The sequence below is a fragment of the Salmo salar genome, chromosome ssa02 (assembly GCF_905237065.1).
Source record: "Salmo salar chromosome ssa02, Ssal_v3.1, whole genome shotgun sequence".
NCBI lineage: Eukaryota > Metazoa > Chordata > Actinopteri > Salmoniformes > Salmonidae > Salmo > Salmo salar.
The window spans coordinates 46,791,331-46,818,292 of NC_059443.1; the positions used below are offsets into that span (position 1 = coordinate 46,791,331).

The 26,962-nt window shown below is 39.9% G+C and overlaps 2 protein-coding genes across 7 annotated transcripts in view; one reads left to right on the top strand and one right to left on the bottom strand.

Moving 5' to 3' along the window:
* Window positions 1–3,773, bottom strand: part of si:dkey-34d22.1 (discoidin, CUB and LCCL domain-containing protein 1) — a 31,344-nt gene extending 27,571 nt beyond the window's left edge. For both annotated transcript variants that reach the window (XM_014169299.2, XM_014169297.2), the window contains exon 1: window positions 3,584–3,773. In XM_014169299.2, the coding sequence (XP_014024774.2) occupies window positions 3,584–3,683 (100 nt within the window). In that variant the 5' untranslated portion in view covers window positions 3,684–3,773. The remainder of the gene's footprint in view (window positions 1–3,583) is intronic.
* Window positions 3,774–4,415: 642 nt separating this feature from the next.
* LOC106584263 (glucocorticoid modulatory element-binding protein 1) lies at window positions 4,416–24,826 on the top strand. 5 transcript variants are annotated; one of them, XM_014169345.2, is made up of 12 exons: window positions 4,466–4,599; window positions 10,391–10,458; window positions 10,753–10,931; window positions 17,330–17,474; window positions 17,855–17,913; window positions 18,159–18,280; window positions 18,511–18,614; window positions 19,239–19,387; window positions 19,876–20,019; window positions 20,454–20,591; window positions 21,086–21,208; window positions 21,899–24,826. In XM_014169345.2, the coding sequence occupies exons 4-12, from the start codon at window positions 17,347–17,349 to the stop codon at window positions 22,432–22,434; spliced, it is 1,503 nt and encodes a 500-aa protein (XP_014024820.1). In that variant the 5' UTR covers window positions 4,466–4,599; window positions 10,391–10,458; window positions 10,753–10,931; window positions 17,330–17,346; the 3' UTR covers window positions 22,435–24,826. The 5 variants fall into 5 exon arrangements, with proteins under 5 accessions (XP_014024812.1, XP_014024827.1, XP_014024820.1 ...); XM_014169337.2 differs by lacking the exons at window positions 10,391–10,458; window positions 10,753–10,931 and having other exon boundaries at window positions 4,416–4,599; XM_014169352.2 differs by lacking the exons at window positions 10,391–10,458; window positions 10,753–10,931 and having other exon boundaries at window positions 4,451–4,599; window positions 17,333–17,474.
* The last annotated feature ends 2,136 nt before the right edge of the window (window positions 24,827–26,962 follow it).

The window sequence follows — 26,962 nt, forward strand, 5'->3', positions numbered from 1 at the left end:
TGGAGATAATGACAAGAGTGTGCAAAGCTGTCACCAAGGCAAAGGGTGTCTATTTGAAGAATCTCAAATACAAAATATATATTGATTTGTTGAACACTTTTTCAGTTACTACATGATTCCATACAGTTGAAGTCAGAAGTTAACATAAACCTTAGCCAAAATCCATATCCAAAAACATTTAAACTTGGTTTTTCACAATTCCTGACATTTAATCCTAGTAACAATTCCTGTCTTAGGTCAGTTAGGATCATCACTTTATTTTAAGAATGTGAAATGCTAGAATAATAGTAGAGAGAATGATTCATTTCAGTTTTTATTTTTTTCATCACATTCCCAGTGGGTCAGAAGTTTACATACACTCAATTAGTATTTGGTAGCGTTGCCTTCAAATTGTTTAACTTGGGGCAAACGTTTCAGGTAGCCTTCCACAAGCTTCCCACAATAAGTTGGGTGAATTTTGGCCCATTCCTCCTGACAGAGCTGGTGTAACTGAGTCAGGTTTGTAGGCCTCCTTGCTCGCACACACTTTTCAGTTCTGTCCACAAATTTTCTATAGGATTGAAGTCAGGGCTTTGTGGTCAGGGTTTTGTGATGGCCACTCCAATACCTTGACTTTGTTGTCCTTAAGCCATTTTGCCACAACTTTAGAAGTATGCTTGGGTAATTGTCCATTTGGAAGACCTATTTACGAACAAGCTTTAACTTTCTGACTGATAACTTGAGATGTTGCTTCAATATAGCCACATAATTTTCCTCCCTCATGATGACATCTATTTTGTGAAGTGCACCAGTCCCTCCTGCAGCAAAGCACCCCCACAACATGATGCTGCCACCCCCGTGCTTCACGTTTGGGATGGTGTTCTTCGGCTTGCAAGCCTCCCCCTTTTTTCTCCAAACATAATGATGGTCATTATGGCCAAACAGTTCTATATTTGTTTCATCAGATCAGAGGACATTTCTCCAAAAAGTACGATCTTTGTCCCCATGTGCAGTTGCACACCGTAGTCTGGATTTTTTATGGCGGTTTTGGAGCAGTGGCTTCTTCCTTGCTGAGCGGCCTTTCAGGTTATGTCAATATAGGACTTGTTTTAGATACTTTTGTAACTGTTTCCTCCAGCATCTTCACAAGGTCCTTTGCTGTTGTTCTGGGATTGATTTGCACTTTTCGCACCAAAGTACGCTCATCTCTAGGAGACAGAAAGCGTCTCCTTCCTGAGCGGTATGACGGCTGCGTGGTCCCATGGTGTTTATACTTGCGTGCTATTTTTTGTACAGATGAACGTGGTACCTTCAGGCGTTTGGAAATTGCTCCCAAGGATGAACCAGACTTGTGGAGGTCTACAATTTTTTTTCTGAGGTCTTTGCTGATTTCTTTTGATTTTCCCATAATGTCAAGCAAAGAGGCACTGAGTTTGAAGGTAGGCTTTGAAAGACATCCACAGATCCACCTCCAATTAACTCAAATTATGTCAATTAGCCTATCAGAAGCTTCTAATGCCATGACATCATTTTCTGGAATTTTCCAAGGTGTTTAAAGGCACAGTCAACTTAGTGTATGTAAACATCTGACCCACTGGAATTGTGATACAGTGAATTATAAGTGAAATAATCTGTCTGTAAACAATTGTTGGAAAAATTACTTGTGTCATGGACAAAGTAGATGTCCTAACCGACTTGCCAAAACTATAGTTTGTTAACAAGAAATGTGTGGAGTGGTTGAAAAGCAAGTTTTAATGACTCCGACCTAAGTGTATGTAAACTTCCGACTTCAACTGTATGTGTTATTCCATAGTTTTGATGTCTTCATTATTATTATACAATGTAGAACATTTTAAAAAATAAAGAAAAACCCTTGAATAAGTAGGTGTTCTAAAACTTTTGACCGGTAGTGTAGTAATAACTGGACAGATGATAGGGAATTGTAGTCAATCATCAGCTCTGTATTGGACCAAAATCTATTGATTTGCTGGCAGGCCCTCACAGGTCTGTACTACCAGACAGGATGTTTAGCTGTGCAATCTGTCACTACACAATACTGCTGTGTCAATCAGAGCATGACAACACACCCTGAGTTGTTCATAGACCAGGAGAGGATTGATATGTTTTTTCTTGTGCATTTGTCTCTTGCTTCTCTCTGGTGCCAAAGTGATTCAGAGGAAGAAATGTACCATGAGTTGGTCATCTTCCTCTGTGAAGATACTAAATCCCCAACAGCAAAACAAAATGTGTCAAGAGAGCCCAGATCTGTGTGGACATTCACAGTAAGTTTCCATATATGTGTGATTCATGTTGACCCCTGCCTGATTGTTAAATACCATGTCCCACAAGTCTTCTTGTGGGAAATAGTGGGGGGAAAAAATATGTATATATGTTTTGTCACATACACCAAGTGCAATTAAATGTGTTGTTTTATAGGGTCAGCCGCAGTAGTACAGCGCCCCTGGAGCAAATTATAGTCATGTTCCTTGCTCAAGGGCATATCGACAGATTTTTCACCTTGTCGGCTTGGGTATTCAAACCAGCGAGCTTTCGGTTACTGGCCCTGAACCACATAGGTAAACACAGTTGAGAGTTCACTATCTGCAATGGAATGCCACCATGACATCACAGATGACCTTTGAACTATCGGGATTGTTTGCTCCAGACAGACCCAAAGATATTTGTGGCTTTGGTTTGATCCACCCCATGTGTGGAAGAGAGTTATTCACAGGAGCACTGAGCCAGTGTTGTTACAACTAGGCTATAACTGTACCCTTATATTAATTTAAACCCTATCAAAGCTAGTGTTGACCCCTTTTGCTGAAGTCAACTGTGTGTGAAAGGGTTTTTACATAAAATATTTACTCTTGGAAATGACTTGAAAGGATGCTCAGCAATGGAAAGGATGCTCAGTTTGTCGTAAATACTTGGAATGACTAACACAAGCAGAACAGCTCCAAACGAGGATTGGTACACACACCTCACACTTTGCCAATAAGAGTGAGTTACCAAAGAAGGGCAGTGTACCTTTAATTGACCAATACAACAGCTACCTTGTTTATGAGGACTTTTATTGGAAACCTGAATTAAACTCATGCATCATCTGATTGATCAATAATCTATGATATATAGCTTCTGAAAACTGGAAATTGCAGCAGGAGCACATTGTCTATTTATGTCACCAATAGCCACTTTAGAAAAGGTCAAACGGTTTCAAATGTGGACAATGTGTGTAGCCCTCAGCCAACAAAAAAAGAACATATAAAGTGATGAAAATATCTTCAATAAAGTAACACAACATTAAAATGACATGAAGATAATCTGTAAATATGCTCATTTATGGAGGATATTCATGTCGATTAAACTCAGTTTACAGTACCAACTCAATTACACAACTTTATTAATATAAATATAATAGCCTACAATTTATAGAGTTATTTGATAATTATCCAGTCAAGGCTCAGAGTAATTATCTCAATAAAAATATCGTAAGCGATTTATAAAAAAGATAGCTAGTCTAATGTCTTTGGTTGACTATTGCTCTACAGATATTATACTATTCTGTACATTGACGAGGACATATACAAGGGAATAAATAGCTTACCCTCCTGTCCGTTGACAATTATAAACACGACACTAAAGACGATCCAAAAACTGCCCAAATAATTCACAGCCTCTCTAATCTGTCCAGGTTTCAAGAACATGATTTCCGCGGATAAAAGCAAGGAGTAAACCCTCAAACCCTGGAATAACACTACTCAGTTCACTTCTGTAGAAATTACTAAATTACGAGGCATTGAATATTTACGATTGGGCACAGGGAGATGAAGTGAGATTTCATTGGCTTCCAGATGTGTCAATTAAATCACTTCAAGAATCGCTTTCCCAAATAAGGGGGTCTTGCTAGATGTGGACTCATAAATGCTGATCTAAGGTCAGTATAACTTGTTATTTCTTGTCGACGAGGGGGATACGCTGGTCCTAGATCCGTGCTTAGTGACAACCACCCCCTAAAACTTGAAATTACTTGAGTTGTGCAAAATGCATTAGAGCAGGTGAGAATACATTCCCTATATTTTCAGAGTTTAATTGAGTGCTAATAATTTATTAGGCTATGGGTTGAACCCATAGCCTAATAAAACTATGTGCGCTCTATGATTAGCCTACTGTACACAACTGTAAAAGTCCGCTACCCTTTAGTACAACGTGTGCATTAATGTCTACCTATTTATTATGCTAAATCATTTTACACGCTCAACAAACATCACTTATTGCATGCAAATAATATATGTGTATTATAACAACACTCCTTTAGTGGCCTAATGATGATACGTGCGGTCAAATAAAACAGTATATTTGTCGTTGTTGTGAGCTATTCTAGTCATTTAGCCTTATCCTTTACTAAACCATTCCGTGGTGCTCAAGCAAGCGGTGCACTCGGAGTAGAGCAGTTTGACCGATATACACATCGCGTGCGAACAACCGCTTCTCGTGACAGTAGGACAGATGCTTCTCACAGGCAAATACTGCCTTCGTTGCAGGAAGTGTAGCGAAGCAGCAGTACAGCGCATGTTCTGACAACTCTCTGCAAGCAAATGATGAATTCTCTGCAGTAAAACGGTAAGAAAAACACAGATTATTCAGTTCAAATAATATTGTATCGTTTCTGGTTGGTTTACGTTGTGTTTTCGATTGCCTTGTCTGGAATGGTGTGTACTATGTACACATTGGTTGGTTGTGTGCGTGCCGCCGCACCAACATAACGTCAGTTTGAGTGGGTGAAGGAGAGAGAGAGGCACGCAACTGCCAAAGTGGTTTATGCGCTGGGAATGCTGGCTAATATCTCCGAAACCTTTGTTGGTGTTTTATAGTGGATGTCCATCGGATTTTCCTAATTTTTGAATAACTTGGTATCTTTTTTGATAGGGTTTAATTCCTTTTACCACTTCACATAAACCACGTTTCCGTCCACAGTTGTTGTCCCATATTATAGACTCAATTATAGGACTGTTTCTAATACTTTTCAGCAAACTCAATGGATTAATGTACTACTCCACTATCTATGGATCGGATTGGAAGCATCTAGATTTACTGTTCCATTATTATAATGCACCCCTCCAAACCTACAGTGCATTCGGAAAGTATTCAGACCCCTGGACTTTTTCCACATTTTGTTACGTTACAGCCTTATTCTAAAACTGATTAAACTATTTTTTACACACAAAACCCCATAATGACGAATCAAAAAACGTTTTTTTTTTTATTTAGCAAATGTATTACAAATAAAACAAAACAGAAATACCTTATTTACATAAGTATTCAGACCCTTTGCTATGAGACTCGAAATTGAGCTCAGGTGCATCCTGTTTCCATTGATCATCCTTGAGATGTTTCTCCATCTTGACTGGAGTCCACCTGTGGTAAATTCAATTGATTGGACATCATTTGGAAAGGCACACACTTGTCTATATAAGGTCCCACAGTTGATAATGCATATCAGAGCAAAAACCAAGCCATGAGGTTGAAGGAATCATCCGTAGAGCTCCGAGACAAGTTGTGTCGAGGCACAGTTCTGGGGAAGGATACCAAAAAGTGTCTGCTGCATTGAAGGTCCCCAAGAACACAGTGGCATCCATCATTCTCACATGGAAGATGTTTGGAACCACCAAGACTCTTCTTAGGGCTGGCCACCTGGCCAAACTGAGCAATCGGGGGAGAAGGCCCTTGGTCAGGGAGGTGACCAGGAACCCGATGGTCACTCTGCTAGAGCTCCAGTTCCTCGGTGGAGATGGGAGAACCTTCTAGAAGGACAACCATCTCTGCAGCACTCTACCAATAAGGCCTTTATGGTAGAATGGCCAGATGGAAGCCAGGGGCGAAAATCTGATATCAACTTTGGAGGGGACAATTACATGAAATGTTCTCAAGAGCAATTCCTGAGGGGGACACCAAAAGTAGTGCTGTAACACATAGCCTACATTGTAATATGGTAAATGTATATTGAGGAACCAAAGAAATAAGGTGTTTGCCGTACTCCTAACTACCGGTACCTAAAACTACAGAACTAATCACAACAGCAATACCATTGCCTTTAACAAATCTTAGTTCAGTCACCAGTTTAAGTTGAGAGTGGGGGTATCCATGGCATTTTCCAATTATGTTCCTATTTTACAAGTCAAAAAAATTGAGAACCTTTCATAATGTTGCCAAACAAAGACTCAACAAACTTACCTGAGACTCCCTGTCTCTGCCAGTCTGTCCCTGCATATCTGTCCCCAACTCTGCTGTCTGTGTGCCATATGTTGCCTGCTCTGCCTAATGACATCATTGTGAAACATTTCCATTAGAATTTCATTTCTTTCTTATAAACATTTTATCAACTAGTCTTTGAGATATTAGGCTACTAGGGTTCTTACTATGCGTTTTGGTGTATTGAAAAATACTCTGATGTCCGTCTTTTATTTTTCTGCCATTTTTCTACCTGGCTGGCTGGCTACACACATAGTGTGTAGGTTATTTACAGTAGGAGATGGGCTTCTATCATCTTCAATCATTCTATTTGGGCTTCGATCTAAAAGGTAGCTAGCAAATGTGAAACGGATTAAAATGACAAGAGTTGACAGCTGTATGAGTTCACCATTTACACAACATATGCTGCAACCTTTTGTAATTTTAATAGTTTGTTTCATATTGGCTGGCTTCCAACAATAGCTGAATTTGCAAAGCTAGCGAGCACCAATTCAGTTTCAGTGGTGTTTGCTATAATCTTTGCTACCCGGGTTAAATAAAGGTGAAATAAAATAAATAAATAAATAAAAGTTCCCTTGCGACAATTTAGCTTTTGCAACGAGACCATTAAATATATTTAAGACAATGGTAGAAGAGAGTGTAGTTCTGTTCAGTTTGGATTTCAGTTTATCGCTAACCTTATCACAGGGACTTTGAAGCACTAACTTACAGTAGATACGACCTCTCTGTTACCTAGCAATCTAAGGAACTGGCAGCGGATCAAACCATTGTGATGCAAAGGGTGGGGGGGTCGCAATCTTTTGAAACTTAAAAACGCGCTATTAAGTGTCTATAATCAGCACAATTGCTTTCATTGCGTATTATTAATATTATTTAAATTACATAGTTATGTTTCAGTGATATATTGGGGGGGACAAATCATATTTTTCCCAGGATGGGGGGGTCGTGTCCCCCCTGTCCCCCCCGGGATTTCCGCCCCTGATGGAAGCCACTCCTCAGTAAAAGGCACATGACAGCCCGCTTGGAGTTTGCCGAAAGACACCTGAAGAATCTCAGACAATGAGAAACAAGATTCTCTTGTCTGATGAAACCAAGATTGAACTATTTGGCCTGAATGCCAAGCGACACATCTGGAGGAAACCTGGCACAATCTTATCTAGAGGAAACTTGGCACCATCCTATGGTGGTAGCATCATGATGTGGGGATGTTTTTCAGGGGCAGGGACTGGCAGACTAGTCAGGATCGAGGGAAAGATGAACGAAGCTAAGTACAGAGAGATCCTTAATGAAAACCTGCTCCAGAGTGCTCAGGACCTCATACTGGGGTGAATGTTTACCTTCCAACAGGACAACAACCCTAAGCAAACAGCCAAGACAATGCTAACCCTAACCCTAATTTGTCCCTGCTTGGGGACAAATCTCTGAATGTCCTTGAGTGGCCCAGCCAGAGCCCGGACTTGAACCCGATCTAACATCTCTGGAGAGACCTGAAAATAGCTGTGCATGGACGCTCCCCATCCAAACTGACAGAGCTTGAGAGGGTCCAACCTGACAGGTTGACAGGATCTGCAGAGAAGAATGGGAGAATCTCCCCTAATACAGGTGTGCCAAGCTTGTAGCGTCATACCCAAGAAGACTCGAGGCTGTAATCGCTGCCAAAGGTGCTTCAACAAAGTACTGAGTAAAGGGTCTGAATACTTATGTAAATTTGATATTTCAGTTATTTGTTTTTTTATAAATTTGAAACATTTCTAAAAACCTGTTTTTGCTTTGTCATTGTGGGATATTGTGTGTAGATTGAAGGACAAAAACAATTTGAAACATTTTAGAATAAGACTGTAATATAACAAAATGTTGAATGTCTGAATACTTGCATATGTGATAATGGCATTTATCCTATAATGGGGACTAAATTAAAGGACTGATTCAAATTCTTTGTCAGAAAACTCAATGGATGAATGTTTTCAACTACTCTTCTATCAAGTTATGTATTAGAAGCATCTTTACTGTACCATTTACAAAATCCACTCCTCCAAACCTAATTACATCACACACAATAATGGAATTTATCCTATGTTAAAGAATAAATTAAAGGACCGTTTCATATACTTTGTCATCAAACTCAATGGATTAATGTAGTATAACTACTCCACTATCTATGTTATGATCTAGAGTAATTTTTACTGTACCATTTTGAAAATGCACTCCTCCAAACTACTTACATGACAATGGCATTTACAGTTCCTTCAGAAAGTTTTCAAACCCCTTGACTTATTCCACATTTTGTTGTTACAGCCGGAATTAAAAATGTATTAAACAAATACCCCATAATAAAAAAGTGACATTTTGTTTTTTTAGAAATGTTTGCACATTTATTGAAAATGAAAAAAAATATATATATATCTAATTTACATAAGTATTCACACCCCTGAGTCAGTACTTTGTAGAAGCACCTTTGGCAGCGATTACAGCTGTGAGTCTTTCTGGATGAGTCTCTAAGAGCTTTCCACACCTGGATTGTGCTACATTTGCCCATTATTCTTTAAAAAATTCTTCAAATTGTCTGTTGGTCATTGCTAGACAAGCATTTTCAGGTCTTGCCATAGATTTTTAAGTAGATTTAAGTCAAAACTGTAACTTGGCCACTCAGGAACGTTTATTGTCTTTTTGGTAAGCAACTCCAGGGTAGATTTGGCCTTGTGTTTTAAGTTATTGTCCTGCTGCAAGGTGCATTCATCTCCCAGTGTCTGGTGAAAAGCAGATTGAACCAAGTTTTCCTCTAGGATGTTGCCTGTGCTTAGCTCCATTCTGTTTCTTTTTATCCTGAAAAATGACCCAATTCTTAATGTTAACAAGCATACCCATAAAATGATGCAGCCACCACTATGCTTGAAAATATGGAGAGTGGTATTCAGTAATGTGTCTTATTGGATTTGCACCAAACAGGACAAAAAGTGAATTGCTTTGCCACATTTCTTTGCAGTATTACTTTAGTTCCTTGTTGCGAACAGGATGCATGTTTTGGAATATTTTTATTCCGTACAGACTTCTTTCTTTTCACTCTATCAAATAGGAGAGTATTGTGTAGTAACTATGATGTTGTGGATCCATCCTCAGTGTTCTGCCATCACAGAACAGTTACATAGTTTAAATCTATGTAACTGTTTTAAATTCACAATTGGCCTCATGTTGAAATCCCTGAGTGGTTTCCTTCCTCTCCGGCAACTGAGTTAGGAAGGACACCTGTATCTTTGTAGTGACTCGGTGTATTGATACACCATCCAAAGTGTAATTAATAACTTCACAATGCTCAAAGGAATATTCAATGTCTGCTTCTTTTATTTTTACCCATCTACCAATAGGTGCCCTTCTTTGTGAGACATTGTAAAACCTGGTTGTGGTTGCATCTGTGTTTGAGATTCACTGCTCCGACTGAGGGACCTTACAGATAATTATATGTGTGGTACAGAGATGAGGAAGTCATAAGAAAATCATGTTAAATACTATTATTGCACACAGAGTGAGTCCATGCAACTCATTATGTGACTTGTTAAGCACATTTTTACTCCTGAACTTATTTCGGCTTGTCATAACAAAGGGGTTGACACGTTTGTCTGGTTTGTCCCCGGGACAAAGCGGGAACTAGACAAAACAAAACCACCATGGGACCATGAGCGAACATCCCAAGAACATCCTAAAAACGTCCTCAAGCACATTCCCTTGGGTCCATCTCACAATGTCCTAAGGACTAGTAAAATTAACATCCTGAGAACTTCCTAAAAAAGGTCCTGGCCGTGATGGCCATCGGAACTTACAGGGAACCAGACAAAGGTCCCCAAGAGAAAGTTCCCTTGGATTTTGTGATTTGAGGGTCCCAGGCAGAGGCCAGTCTGAGCCCCCCCCCCGCCGCCTCTCCCTCCTTTTTATAGGTTTTATAGTAAAGACGTTATTTAACTGTAAAAATGACAGCGCCACTCTGTCCCACTATATGTAGCCCATGTATTTGATGCGGTCTTGCCAAAAAAAGAGTATGACACTCTTTTTGGCCAGACAGCATCAGATACATGGGCTACACATAGATGTCCTCTGCCTCGACGAAGATTGCGGTATTATCAGCAGCACCTGTCTTTTTAACTAAGAAATGCATATTGTATACCCCTAGAGTCTTAGGGCCCGGCGCTAGGTTTCTACAAAGCTTGCCTCGTCGAGAACCAGGATTCCCTTCTACAGGTAAGCCTGAGGAAGTTCATGGCAGAAAAATAGCTAAATAGGGGTGGAGACCCGGTGTAAATCAGTAATGCCTTGCTATATGGCAGACCAATCAAATGCCTTGCTTGGGCGAAGATACAATAGTGCTCACTAGATTAGTGTCATAGGTGTAACAGTGTGTGACTATTCTTTTTACAGTCTATGTTGAGGATGGCTAGGAAATCGCCAATTTAAACCCCATCAACATATGTTAATGTGTGTTAATTTTGTGTATAGAGCACACTTAGGCCAAACTGAATTACGTTTTTCCTCCAGGTTGGCAATGTTGCTGTAACAGCTGTCGTGGTGAATGGATGACCAAAACGCAGACGGGATGTGAATGCTCATCTTTCTATTTAATTAGAATAAAATGAACACCAAGAAACAATAGACCGCCAGGACCAGTTAGCAGACTAACATAAAGCAGTGCTAAAACAACAACCCACAAACCCCAGGTGAAAAACACACTCCTAATATATGACTCCCAATCAGGAACAACGATATCCAGCTGTTCCTGATCAGGAGTCACAAGACTAACACAGAAACAGACATACTAGAAAACACATACAGACTTCTTCTGCCACGTCCTGACCAAAATACTACACAACTACTCCCTCTGCTGGTCAGGACGTGACAGTTGCAAACTATACTGAACAAAAATCTAAACGCAACATGTAAAGTGTTTGTCCCATGAGCTGAAATAAAAGATCTCAGACATTTTCCATATGCACAAAAAGCTTATTTCTCAAAGAAAATGTGTAGTTTACATTACTGCTAGTGAGAATTTCTCCTTTGCCAAGATAATCCATCCACCTAACACCATCCACCTGACAGGTGTGGCATATCAAGAAGCTGATTAAACAGCATGATCATTACACAGGTGCCCCTTGTGCTGGGGACAATGAAAGGCCACTCCAAAATGTGCAGATTGTCACACAACACAATTGGCAGGAATGTCCACCAGAGCTGTTGCCAGATAATTGAATGCTATTTTCTCTACCATAAGCCGCCTCCAACATAATTTTAGAGAATTTGGCCGGCCTCATAACTGCAGACCATGTGTAACCACGCCAGCCGAGGACCTCCAAATCCGGCTTCATCACCTGCTGGATCGTCTGAGACCAACCACACGGACAGCTGACGAAGGTGTGGGTTTGCACAACCAAAGAATATCTGCACAAACTGTCAGAAACCGTCTGCATGCTCGTTGTCCTCACTCATTGTCCTCACCAGGGTCTTGACCTGACTGCAGTTCGGCGTCATAACCGACTTCAGTGAGCAAATGCTCACCTTCGATGGCCACTGGCATGCTGGAGAAGTGTGCTCTTCACAGATGATTCCCGGTTTCAACTGTACCGGACATATGGCATCGTGTGGTGATCGGTTTGCTGATGTCAACGTTGTGAACAGAGTGCACCATGGTGGGGTTATGGTATAGGCAGGCATAAGCTACAGACAATGAACACAATTGCATTTTATCAATGGCAATTTTAATGCCCAGACGTCCTGAGGTCCTGGTGAGATCCTGAGGCCCATTGTCGTGCCATTCATCTGCCGCCATAACCTCATGTTTCAGTATAATAATGCACGGCCCTATGTCGCAAGGATCTGTACACAATTCCTGGAAGCTGAAAATGTCCCAGTTATTCCATGGCCTGCATACTCACCAGACATGTCACCCATTGAGCATGTTTGGGATGCTCTGGATTGACGTGTACGACATTGTGTTCCAATTCCTGCCAATATCCAGAAATTTCGCAGAGCCATCGAAGAGGAGTGGGACAACATTCCACAGACCACAATCAACAGCCTGATCATCTCAATGCGAAAGATAGAGTTGCATGTGGCAAATGGTGGTCAAACCAGAAACTGACTGGTTTTCTGATCCACGCCCCTACCTTTTTGTGAAAGGTATATGTGAGCAACATATGCATATCTGTATTCCCAGTCATGTGAAATCCATAGGTTAGGGCCTAATGAATTTATTTCAATTGACTGATTTCCTTATATGAACTGGAATTCAGTAAAATCTTTGAAATTGTTTCATGTTGCGTTTATATTGTTGTTCAATGTACATTCAGATAACTTGATTACAGATAATGTAAACATAAAAATAAAACTTTCAAGTTGCAGTTGAAGAGCAATATTTTTCCACCATTGATTTGTAGTAATGGAGGCTACATAATAATGTTTACACTGCATTGATTGGCCTACGTTAAATATTTTCACTTTGTGACGATCGTCAAAACGAGTACATCAAGGTGCAGCGTGGAAAGTGCTCATATTTATATTTATTTTAACTCAGAACACTCAAACAAAATAACAAACAAAGAAACCACAAACATCACGTTCTGCAGGCTTACTGAGCTGACAAAAACAAGATCCTACACTGAAGGAGGGGGGAAAAAAAGGGCTGCCTAAGTATGATTCCCAATTAGAGACAACGATAGACAGCTGCCTCTGATTGGAAACCATACTAGGTCAATCACAGGAAGAGAAAAAAACATAGAAATATGACACATAGAATGCCCACCCGATGTTACACCCTGACCTAACCAAACAAAGAAAAACGGCTCTCTCAGGTCAGGGCGTGACACACTTGTACTGAAGATAAGCTTTTACTTTTGATATGTCCTGTTATCATGGTTGCAATATGCTTCTAATTGTAAGCTTTTGAGATAAGAGGAATGGCACTATCAGCAACTATCACCTTCTACCACAGACAATGCCTCTCAGGCGATAGTTTGGTTTGACCCTCTTTAGGGATTGAGATTCCACATAACTATGATTGCATTTGGATGTCATGAAATAGGTCAGAAATACAGTATTGCAGAAAAGAAACATCTAAGCACTTTATAAAGGCAAAGATTGGATTAAAATCGTATTCTGAATAATAAAGCCATGATTAGATTTTTATATTGATTATAACCTATTGTCTAATATTATAATAAAAATATGAATAGTTATGATTTAATTTCAAGAGCTAATTCAAATAGATTGCTATTGCAATTACTGAGTTAGTTTCATTTCATATTCCATAAGATATATAGTATATCTCATATTGGAGACTCAAGTTTAACATACTGTTTCAAATATGTACCATTTTGAAAATACACATACATCGCATACGTAATAATGGCAGTTAAACTCAATGGATTAATAGAGAACAACTACTCCCCTATCTATGTTATGGACTGGAAGCTATTTTACTGTACCATTTTGAAAATGCATCACTCCAATCCTACTTACATCTCATACACAATAAGGGCATTTAAAGCTGCAATATGTAACTTTTTGGGCGACCAGACCAAATTCACATAGAAATGTGGCTTATACTGTAGATCTGTCATTGTCGTTGAATGCAAGTCTATGAAGCTGTAGATCTGTTCTATGTGTTGTATTTCTTTGCTTCCCTTTTTTGTGTCTCGAGTCGGTTTTGTACAATATTTTTGGTTATGGAAAATATATTCCACTGTGGTTTAGATGGTACAATGATTCTCTACACTAACCTTGCTTGTTTTGTCATATAAACTGAAATTAGGCAAACTATTCGAATTTTAGCAACCAGGAAATGGCGGAGCGATTTATGCATAGTGCATTTCTATGCTTCAGCCGTAAAATATTATGCTCTGCTCGAGGCATAATAAATAAATAAAATAAAACATCGCCATCAAAATCTGTCTGTTTAAGCTACAGATATCTGTTGTTTTACATGGGCTGCGTCTCAAAGGCCGATTTCGACTTTCTGCGTTTTGCGGTGGAAGGTGGCAGAGCTACAGCGGTGTTTGTCAGGCCAGGAGACATCTCGAAAATCCGTCTTCTAACAAAAACGTCTGTAGTGTCCAAACGGTTTGTCCTACAAATTAACATAACCCCTCAATAGAAAGATTACTCTCACGATGGTGTTTTGCTCTACGAGTGTCACGGTACGCGTAGGAAGGTAACCTGTTACCGGGCCGAAAAAGTTATGGAAGTGAATAGGGCATTTCCACATCAAAGGTATACAGGTAATACCATGGTAAAATGTATTTGATTTTTATCCTAAGCTTTCTTAGAATTTCGATATAGGACAGACACTTGAAAACATACTTCCTTTTGATTACAATTTTGACTATCTGTTTTTCCATGTATGAATCTGTTATTCAATGCATGTCTATGGGCTAATATTGGTAAGGCCAAATTCTATGTTTCATCAAATATATACAGTACCTGTCAAAAGTTTGAACACACCTACTCATTCAAGGGTTTTTCTTTATTTTTACTATTTTATACATTGTAGAATAATAGTGAAGACATCAAAACTATGAAATAACACATATGGAATCATGTAGTAACCAACATTTTTTAAAACAAATAATATTTTATATTCTTCAAAGTAGGCACCCGTTAATTGAAATGCATTCTGTCATCAAGGCACAGGGTGGCTACTTTGAAGAATCTGAAATGTAAAATATATTCTGATTTGTTTAACACTTTTTCGGTTACTAAATGATGTGTTATTTCATAGTTTTGAAGACACTATTATTCTACAGTGTATAATATAGTAAAAATAAAGAAAAACCCTTGAATGAGTAGGTGTGTCCAAACCTTTGACTGGTACTGTATATATTTGATGAAACATTGAATTTGGCCTTACATGGTGCACCTGTGTAATGATCATGCTGTTTAATCAGCTTCTTGATATGCCACACCTGTCAGTTGGATGGATTATCTTGGCAAACAAGAAATACTCACTAACAGGAATGTAAACAAATTTGTCCACAAAATTTGAGAGAAATACACTTTTTGTGCATATGGAACATTTCTGGGATCTTTTATTTCAGCTCATGAAACATGGAACTAACACTTTAGATGTTGCGTTTATATTTTTGTTCACTGTAATATTGGCTACTTTTATGTACAGTGTGTGTACTTACATTGTTACTACCAGGGTTATGTTTACCAGCTAGAAATATTGTAATCAGATTACATATATTTTTGAAAAACTAGATGATTATTTCGAGGATTACTTTTAAATTCAGAAAGGATGTGTGCGAAAAATATATTTCACTCTTCTTTGTTTTCTCAATGACATTCAAATCAGCATTGGAAAAAGGCACAAATTTAAGTTTGTTCCAACTGAGCGAGTCTGACCACAGATCAGAGACCACTATGATGACACACCAAATGTGTTTGATGGATCACGGGAAAAGAGCAGGAACAGGCTTTGGTAGGCTACAGTCCAAGATATGTCTTGCATTGGTGCTACTGCTGTCGGCATCCAAAGATGATCAAATTTGAATAAACGCTTGGAAGTAAGCATGACAGCAGTGGTGTCGTCTACGGTGATACGGATATCACTTATTATTGATATCTACATGGCGCATTGATGTGAATCACACTGCTGCTCTCTCATTTAGCCATTTGCGCTTTATGGATTGTGGTTGTTGTGGATGGCTGTTCACAAATCTAAATGTGCATTTGAACCCAAAAATGGTTGAATTCAAGAAGTTTAAGCTGCCTGTAAAGCATTGTTTTTGAAACCAGTGGACAGCCAATAAAAAATGCGCTCTTGCAACAGCTGCATAGTGCAGATCCCAGCCTGTGGAATAAAAGTGGTTTTTTTATTGTTCAATCTAATTCATGCTGATTAAAAATAAAAAAAAGAAGATCCATTGGTCTAATGGACACATGATCAAACTCATACACTTTTGAATAGACCTAAAGGGCAGTCTGTAGTTGCTACATCCATTTCTGGATTTATAAATTATATTAATGTAAAGATAGAATTGAATCGTATTATTATATGTAGTAAAAAGCGAGGGGTTAGAAGAATCCTACATAACCAACCCATAAAGTAAAATTTTACATCCATGTATGGCCAGCTATGTAAACTAACATTTATTTACCCTGCAATAGATGTAGTTCAATTGGTAACATACATTTTTGTCTTCTTAATGCCTCTTAAGGGAAAGTAATCCAAAAGTAATGGAAAGTAATCAGATTACATTACTGAGGTTGGGTAATCCAAAAGTTACATTACTGATTACAATTTTGGACAGGTCTACTAGTAACTGTTAACGGATTAGATTTAAAATGTAACCTACCCACCCCTGGTTAGTACAGTAGGTAATCTCAGCACCCAGAATAACCAATGAGAGACTACACTGTCTGCTACTTATGTAGCTACCTAGAATGCAGGATTTTAGCACCACATGCAATTAAGTGGTAATGTTGTTTTCTCTATTTCTTCTTACAAACCATTCCAAAGTTAGGGAAAGAACAATTCAACTTGTCAGTCTGTCCTATCAGTCTGTTTTTGTTAACCCCTATTTATTTTATTTTTTTAATGGGGGTAACCCATACTAGTAATGGCTCATAACCTTCACGCAAAATACTTTTTGTCAGATGATAAATTATTTGATTACATGAGAAGAAAGCCCAGTCAGAACCATTTGTGCCATAAATTCAATATGGATCTATTCTCAATAGCTACTATTGCATGTCACGACCTACAATACTATTTAGGACTAGTGTAACATGGGCCTCTATACAGTATGCTGAAACGCATCAGTGTGTGTGTGTGTGTGTGCATGCGTGTGCGTGTATGTGTGTGTGTGTGTGTGCGTGTGTGTGAATGCGTGCATGGGGTGGCAGGTAGCCTAGTCGTTAGAGCGTTGGGCCGGGAACCGAAAGGTTGCTAGATCGAATCCCCAAACTGAAAAGGTAAAAATCTGTCGTTCTGCTCCTGAACAAGGCAGTTAACCCATTGTTCCTAGGCTGTCATTGTAAATAAGAATTTGTTCTGAACTGACTTGCCTGGTTAAATAAAGGTATAAATATAATATATAAATAAATATGCCTGTCCCTACAGCAGTCCAGGGAGTGGTCATGGCAAGTGCTGAGATCACAGTGTCCTCAAGGAACATAGTGATGGTGAAGGAAGAGGAGGAGGAAGGGGAGCACTGTGAGAGCCGCAAGACTCAGGTCATCCTCGATCTGCAGCCCATCATACAGGGGTAAGACTTTAAACCACAGCTGCAATTCAAAGAGGGGGCACTGGACACAACAGGGTGGAGGGTTTGAGTTACCATTTGGACAAAACGCAAAACTCTCTAAATTCTATTTGCAATTAGTAACTAATTTAATTTATCATTACTGCGTGATGTAATTACACTAAGAAATTACAAATATAACAAAAAAGTATTTTTTTTAAGTGTACAAAGTGTGCTTTTCTAGACATCCAAGTTGTCAGTTATAAGATCAAGAATAAGATAAAACTGTCGTTGAAGTGTTGAATTCTGATAGCAGGTTCTGTTATATACTGTACAGTGTAACAGCTGCCTCAGTGGGAGTGGTGAATATTGCATGAAATAGTGGACTTTGTTGCCTCCTACAGGGCAAATGAGGACAACGCTGACACTGGCTCTACTGTCCTAGCCATAGAGACACATCATGGTAAGATTCCACAAGACGCTTTGTTTCTTATTGCTTATTTGTATGACCAGTATTTTAATTCATTACTACATTCAATGTGGAGATTAGATTTGTATTGTATACATCATCTAGTAAATTTTTAAAACTGGATGTATCATTCGTATTATTTTGTTTTGTTGTGTTTTTGATGTACGGATGCTTGCTTGTGATATTGTGTATGTTATATACTGTGTGTTTATATTGTATTTTACCATTATGGATGCTAGAAGACAATCTTGCGGAGGGTGAGGAGGTTGAGTATGGATACCCCATCACCTGTGGCGAAAGCAAAGCAGTCCTCCTGTTTAAGAAGTTTGTCTGTCCTGGCATCAACGTCAGATGTGTCAAGGTACCAGTCATTAAGTAACTTGTTCATCAGTACTGTGTGTCACTAAGAAACACGCTGGCGTGTATGTGCACCTGTGTGTGTGCTGTTTTTGTGTGTGGGGGGGGGGGGTTGTGTGTTTGTGTTCATAGATCATTTTGCATTGTCGATATGAAAGCATGTGAGATTTTTTATTATTATTTAACTCTTTCTGTGCCTGTGATTCTCTGTGTTGCTTTTTCTCCTCCCTGCAGTTCAATGACCAGCTGATCAGCCCCAAGCAGTTTGTTCACATGGCAGGGAAAGCCACACTGAAGGACTGGAAGAGGGCCATCCGACTGGGAGGGGTGATGCTCAGGTACGCTGCGTCATACTGGGTGGAGGGCAGGGTTTACATTTACATTTTGGTCATTTAGCAGACGCTCTTATCCAGAGATACTTACAGTCAGTGCATACAACTAAAGAAGCTAAGACAACCACATATCACAAGTTAAAACTTTATTAAATAAAGCATCTATAAGCAGAATCAGTGCTAGGAAAAAGACAAGTGCAGGTTGGGGTCATTATGTGTCTGGGATCTTCTTGTTTTGCCTGCATTGGGTTACCTGGAGGTTTTTTGCCCCATACATTCCACTAGCAGTTAGTAAGCAGCGTTCTTGTGGTGGTAGGATCATATATCACGCTGTCAAATTGCTGAGTGATGCATTTCACACCCCATCTTCGTGTTTGCACTTGTTCTCTGTCCATCTGTGGTTTAGTCTGCTGCCTTCATCTCTACATATCAGATCAGAAGCTTTTGTTACAAGCAAAGCTTTGATAAAACATTGAATTCATAAACCACTTGTAAACATTTCACTGTGAAATACACATATTGTCGCAACTAGAAGTAGCTATTTTCAGACTGGATTAGATATAGTGATAAAAATGTTTATTATTATATAACTAATCATAAAATAAATCTTCTCTTATGTCCTCTATGCAGGAAAATGATGGACTCAGGTCAGATTGACTTCTACCAGCATGACACAGTGTGCACCAACACCTGCCGCAGCACCAAGTTTGACGTGTTGATCAACAGCACCCGCTTCTTTCCGGGCAGCGCCATGCAGCCCCCCCCTTCCCCTCTGCCAAGTGAGCCTATCAGCCAATCAGCCAATGGCTGACTACACACTGCCCAGTGTGTCTATCAGCCGAGGGCTTACCTAACTACAGTACACGTTTACTATGTACACATTTACTCTCTCATATCCCGTGACTGCTGCCATTTTTTTAACTGCTGTTTTTAGCCCTGCACAAACTACACTTCACCTTCATAAACTGTACCACTCATATTTTGAAATGGACTACATCAAAACATCAATGAATAATTGCCCTCAGCAGTCTTTGGTGTGGCACCTATTTTATCACTGCAAAGGGCAGTGACTGGAATCTAGAAGTAGGAAAACTTGGATTGAAAACCCTGTGCTGTGAAGGCACTTGCAGAGTCACACTGTTGTTACCACTGCTTACAACCAAATGTCTACAACAGAACTGAATCAGAATTTGAGCTAGTGATATGAGTGATGACATGAGATGTTGGAGGAGTGATTTGATGTGTGTTGGTGGCTCTCTGTGTATAGTAGATGGAGGCCATGCTGCAGTGTCAGATGAGAGGCTAGAGGAGAAGGCCTACACTACAGTGGAGTGGAGCCCTGGGCCAGCTCCTCCCATCACCAGCACAGCCAATGGACATGTCAAGAGGAAAAGGGGTGATATCATCCCTGGTCAGTATAGCAACAACAGGGATACATTGATCGTTAGCTTAATGTAAACACACACAAACAGGCATGCACTTACGCACACACGTTCACACACACAGACAGTATAAACACACACACTAACGCACGCATGGTGGCACGCACTCACACACGCACACACGCACACACACACACACACACACACACACACACACACACACACACACACACACACACACACACACACACACACACACACACACACACACACACACACACACACACACACACACACACACACACACTCACACATGTTTCTTAGGGACTTACAGTACTAAGGAAAGTCACTTTGATGACTAAAAAGGCATCCTGGTCACATCTGACGTCTTGACATACACACACACATTCCCCCAACACCATTCCACTTTCCTAATCATGGCACATCTCTTGCCTTTCTCTAGATGGCAGTCTAAGCTTTTGGAGAGGCATAGCAGACGTTGGCCTGATGGGGGAGGTGTTATCCAGTTTCCGCACAGAACTGGTGGCCATGTTGAGAGGAGTGGAGGTCCGCAGTGAGAAGGCCATTTTGCAAGAAGCCGGTGAGCTTACACACTCTGTGATAGGTTCCCACAAATACTTACATAATACATACATGTATGAAATATCAGAGAGTAAAAAAATGTAATGTTCTGTGGGTAACATGTACACTGAGTGTACAAATCATTAAGAACACCTTCCTAATATTGAGTTGCACCCTCCCTTTTGCCATCAGAACAGCCTCAATTTGTCGGGGAATGCACTCTATAAGGTGTCGAAAGCGTTCCACAGGGATGCTGGCCCATGTTGACGCCAATGCTTCTCACAGTTGTGTCAAGTTGGCTGGATGTCCTTTGGGTGGTGGACCATTCTTGGTACACACGGGAAACTGTTGAGCACCTGTACTCAGTGTATTTAGCAGGTTTATATAGAGGGAGGTGGATTGGCAAGAGTTTCGTAGAAAAAAAGTATAATTGGGGATTGGTTAATTTGTTGGACTGATTTATTTGAATTGCCTGTCTATTTGTTGTTACTGTAATGTGTTTTGTTGTGTCAGATGCTGTTGTGCTGAACTCCCTTTCTGAGATGTTTGGGCTGCTGGACTCAGTGAGGAAGGTTCTGGACCTGAGACGCAGTGAGACTGATGACAACCAGCAGCAGGTCCACAATGCTCTTAATGGTGAGAGAATGTAAGCTTGGATGTGAGCTTGGAATGAGAAAACATACACTCTTGGAAAAAAAGGGTTCAAAAAGGGTTCTTCGGCTGTCCCCATTGGAGAACCCTTTTCGGTTCCAGGTAGAACCCTTTTCGGTTACCGGGAACAACTATTTTGGGTTCCATGTAGAACCCTCTGTAATGGGTTCTACCTGGAACCAAAAGGGGTTCTTCAAAGGGTTCTCCTATGGGATTCTAGATTGCACAACACCATTTGTACTGTACTTACAATATATAGGTTTGGATCCCTGCACTAAAAGTAACACCATTGCTTAAGTTATTTTTGCTTACCTGATATGTATACAGACTATTACTATGTTAGGTTTCCTTATTTCACTTGTGGTTAACCGTGGGGTGTTGGGTTGAGTGCGCAGAGATTAACACAGAGACAGTGAGGTTTTAGTCAGCAAACACAACTTTACTAGGCCATAAAATAAACATAACAAAGAAAATCACGTAGGTTTGGCTCGGTCCTTCTTCTCAGCTTTGGCTCTGTGTCGGTCTCTCCCGGTTCTCTCTGGTGGTGTGCCACAGTGCCAAACGTTGCATCACGTACCTCCCCTCTATTATCACCCCCCGGGGTAGACCTCCTGGGATACCACACACTGTTCATTGCCCAATGTTATACCAGTACAACCATGTGTCCTTCCTCAGTGCTGGACGACCAGTTGCAGGACCAGAGGACGCCGAGGCAGGATGAGCCCCCACCCAGCCCTGGTCACCTCTACATGGGCAGCTTCTCCAAGGCCACCCTCTCAAAGTGCCCGCGGCTGCATCACTCTAGCTCTTCCACCACCCAGCCTCAGAACCAGACCACACAATCGTCCATCGTCTTATCTCCCATCACCACATCCCCAGTGGGTCAGCCTCTCAATGTGGCCGGCCTGCCTGTGGCCACACTGGCCCAACTCCCCACCGGCTCCCAGCTCTTCAGCCACTACACCACTGGCAACACCTCTGCAGGAAAGAGAGGCAGCGCCAGGTCTGTGGCTCTCCATGCAGCCTCCAGGGTGACTGTGCACAACACAACCACAGAGTCATGGGTGGGGACCCCTCTACAGGTGCTTCATCTAACCCAGAAGAGGGAGCAGGACTCTGGGGACATGGAGAGCCAGAGGCTGGGGGAGGAGAGGATAGTACTTGTGCAGCAGGAGGTACTACTGGACACTCCAGGGATTCAGACACACTAGGCTGGGAACAGTGGGGGCTCAATCAGAGATGGAGGAAGAGGGGGAGGAGGAGGAACAAGGAAGGGTTGTATAATGAAGAGCATGTCTTTGGCACGAAGAGGGCATTAAAAGAACGTAAATCCATGTGAGAGAAGAGAGAACCGTAAGGAATACAGTTGAAAGAGAATAGAGCGAGCGAGCGAGAGAGTGTGTGTGTGTGACTGTGTGTCTGTGTGGAAGAGAGCAAGAAGGTGAACTTCGCCATGTCATGTCATGAGTAACTCCACACAGACATTTCAGATTTTAGGCTATATGTGTAACATAATTTTAACGTACAGTACTTTTTCACATGGTGTTTATTACTGCAGGGCTCATAGTACTTTAATTACCCATGGTCTTCATCATCAAGGACATTGATATACTTAATGATAGGGGAGAGTGGGCTACGTTGAGCCATTTCTTTGTCAAGGGAAATATTGTATTCTTTCTAACAAAGATGTCTACATTTATTTCAGGATGTTGTGTATCCCTGGAAATAATCAGAATTATGTAAATATTACAGTTTTGCGGGACAAGGTAAGTTAAGCCGCCTATTTCTGTACTGAATTAAATATTACCACTACTGTTTTAAAACACTGTCTACCTTTATTTCCTAAACACAAATCAACACAATCACAATTGCTTTTTTTGTGTTTTAATAATTTAAAGCATATTTAACACTGGCTTAAAACCTAATAAACTCTTTGTACTTTTTTAAAACACTTTTAACTTAGGCCCTGTTGTCACCTCATATCCCAGCGATAATGAGAAGAAAACACTTACATTTGCTCAACTTGCCATTGGCTCATCTTACCCCATGGCCATTGGCTCAACTTTCACCCCATGGCAAACATTTTGACTATATTACCCCACACAGCTACAAGGATGCACTTTCATGCTAGGTTTAGGACCTCATATTGAAGCTTATAGAGACCCCCAACTGATGTACAGAACGATCTTAAAATGATCTACACTGGTTTAGATACAGTACAAGCATCATGAAAACTCTTAACACAATAAATTCATTTTATGGACCTAACTTGCTTACCACTTTTTCCATGTGGTTTCTTTCTTCACAGAGCTCTTCCTAAATATTTGGTCAAATAAGACATGTTTTGTGTATGGTTTCCTAAAAACAAGAGTGGCCTAACTTACCCCTTTGGCTCACCTTACCCCACTCTCCCCTACAGGGTTTTATCACAACCTCTTCAGTAGTTCTCATCAACTCCTGTAAATCACAGCTTGTATTCATAAAGCGTATGATTGCTGCTCTTGGATCAGTTTTGTATTTTAAATCATAATGAATAAAAGGGGGGGCCTGATCCTTAAACAGCACTCCTACTCTGAGACGCAGAACTCACTGTTCCTCTCAAGAACACCAGGAGATAGGAACCATCTGTGCTATTATCATTTGGCTGTTCTGTTCTGGGTTCTGAATTATCATAGCAGAACCCAGAATGGAACAAACGGCCAAATTATAATAGCGCAGATGGTTCCTGTTTCCTTTAGTTCAGATTTGATTACATATTGGCATCAAAATGACAGCACAGACTGGGCAGTACTCTAGCAAGTCCAAAGTTGTCGAAAGGATTTTGTGTGCAAACATTAGAATATTCCTTTAAATCTTTTTTCTTCCTGAAGTTTGCACAAGTTCAAATTAAAAACGTTGTTGTCCATTTTTGTTAGTAATGGAATGCTCCATGATAAATGTTTTGGTTGTTATAGGTTCTGATGCTTCTGATGCATACACATCTAATGTTTTATTATTTGGTATACTATAAAAATAAATATTCACACACTATGTATAAGCCTCCCAGAAATGTATTCGGTAAACCACCAATGTTTCGGCATCATATTGCCTTCTTTCGGGTTATTATTTTGTATAAGAAAATATTTTGCGTTATTACTTAACATACCGAGTGATGCGTCTGTAGTGTTATAGTTTTCTCTTTTTTAGTAGCTCAGTTACTGTTTAGATCCCTTTCTTATTGATATGAGACCATCTGTTTTCTGATACTGTCCCACTTTTGTTATTAAATACCCAGGAAATGGAGCCAATATTTCACTATGCGCTCCCATCACCTAAAGTTGTGGAGGAGATGAGAAGAGAAAAAATATGGGGGAAAAGTTAAATGATTTTGTGATTCTTTTTTAAACCTGCCAACATGTTTGCTAGAGTTTTAAGCAAAACGTTTTTAGTGTTTGTCACTTTCCTCCCACATCATCTACCTAACAACGATTGAAAAAATATATATATTGAAACTTCATAGCACCTTTAATTGTGAGAGTAAATTCACTACATTGAGTAAGACTGATAATGACAACTGTACAAACTTGTTATGTAAAAGTTTAATTAAAAACCCATTGCATATGAGATCTCTATCTGTGAATTCATTCAGTAGAAAAATGAAAGACCGATGACAACAACCCACACTGTCATTGCTTTACATTTACATCGTAATACCGTGATTGTAGGGTTGGCACAGAGAATGGAGGCTTATAGAGCGGAGGTAGCGGTATGGAGTCACCATTGGTTTCTTTTACAAAAAAAGGTGCAGAGTTCCAGATTCAGTGAGGAATATTGAAATTGCATAATTTTGTTGGTTTGTTTTTTGGGACAAAACTTTGGGAAAATATTCCACTGGGCACAGACACCAGTTCAAATTCTAGTTTTTATTTACATTTAGTTGAGTTGTCAACAAACGGAATTCAATGTGAACTCAACAAAAAATGTCCCCATGTCATTGGATTTAGGTTCAAACTTGGGTGGAAAAAATTACGAAATTCCGTTGAAGTTTTTGGTTGAAATTACATGGATACCATGTTGATTCAACCAGTTACATCAAGGCAACTATGGGTAGGTGCACCCCGGAGTAGTGGGCATGTGGCTGTGTTGAAAGGAAGGAGTGGGCGTGTAAAAAGGAGTAGGTGTGTCAAAAGGTTTTGGCTAGATGATACACAGCATATGTAAAAAACAATGTTTTTATCGTAGCAGGTTAAGATAATTAACGTAGCAGGTTAGGATAATTAGCATAAGGTTAGGAAAGGGTTTTATTGTATTTTATTTAACCTTTATTTAAGCAGGGAGTCATGCTGAGACCACGGTCTATTTCGCAGATGAGCCCTGAATGAACACATCAATAAACAACAATTACACTATACATGAAAAGCAAACACAAAACACGGGCAATGGTTAGTTTAAATGCAGAAAGGGTTAGGTGGTGCGGTATGACTAATTAGCTGCTTGCTTTCGAAACGCCCACTCCTTGCCACACACCCATACTCTGATCGCCATATGGGGCTGCAGCTACTCCCTTCTCGCTCAAGGACCGAATGAATCCCAATAAACTATAGCTGCAGACCTCATCTCTCAGGCCCCTCTCATTGAGAAGGGTGTGTTTGCTGTCCGCAATTCGCGTTTCCACTAGATAAAATGTTCTATGTTGTAAAAATGTATGAAAACAGAAATTCGCTTTTTTGTCTTAATTTACGGCATGAGGTTAGCAGTGTGGTTAGGGTTAGGTTTAAAATAAGATTTCACGAAGATAAATTGTAGAAATAGGCGGGGTTAATGACTTTGTGGCTCTGTTAACTAGTGACGTCCTGCAATTTGGGGTGTTCTTGCAAGTGGGTGTTCCTGCATCTCCCCCCCACCCCACACTGTGAGCAAAACAATTTTGTGGCCACTCTCTTGACAGCATAGATATATATATTTTTGTTTTAGAGTTCATTTTGTGCAATTCTATACATTTTGCCATGGAGTATAGAGAGAATGTTGCTGTTTTACAGCTCATTTCCTGCAATTCTACAAATTATTTCAATAGGGCGGAGAGAAATATTTGCTGTTTTTAATATGATATAATTGTATTTAACCTTTTACTACATTGGGCTAAATCAGGGTGACAGTGTCTTTCTTGGAGGACTTAAACAAATCTACTTCGAAATAAAAATATACACCTCAGACACATGGTTATGGGCTCAAAGAAATTAAGACACCTGTAACATGTCAGATATAGAGTTGAAATGTATTACATTTTGAGTTTGCATCCCAATATTACACTTTATAGACATCATAGAATACTGAAATATAACAAAACCATATTTTTTTTAATGTTTATTAATTATGAAATGAAGAAAAATATTAATAACATTCCACCCATGAGGCCACTAGGTAATTTGACTGGAGGAAAGGGTTACATTGAAGTGAGACTGACTAACAAAATGAATGCCTCCCGGCCGGTATTTCGACCTGCTAACAAGTTTAGATAGCTGGCCGCTAAACTAATTTAGTAATCTAAAAAATGTTAGCTGACATGGGCTAATTGACTATCAGTGACTGATATAAGAAGAGAAAACTGATGATGCGCAACCAAATTTCGAAATTGCACATTGTGTATTATATTATTCTAACTCACAACAGTAAGTTGAGACCCTGACTGTTCCCAAAAAATACAAATAAAATTTGTCCATCCCTGATCTAGCTAGTACTGTCACACCCTGATCTGTCTCA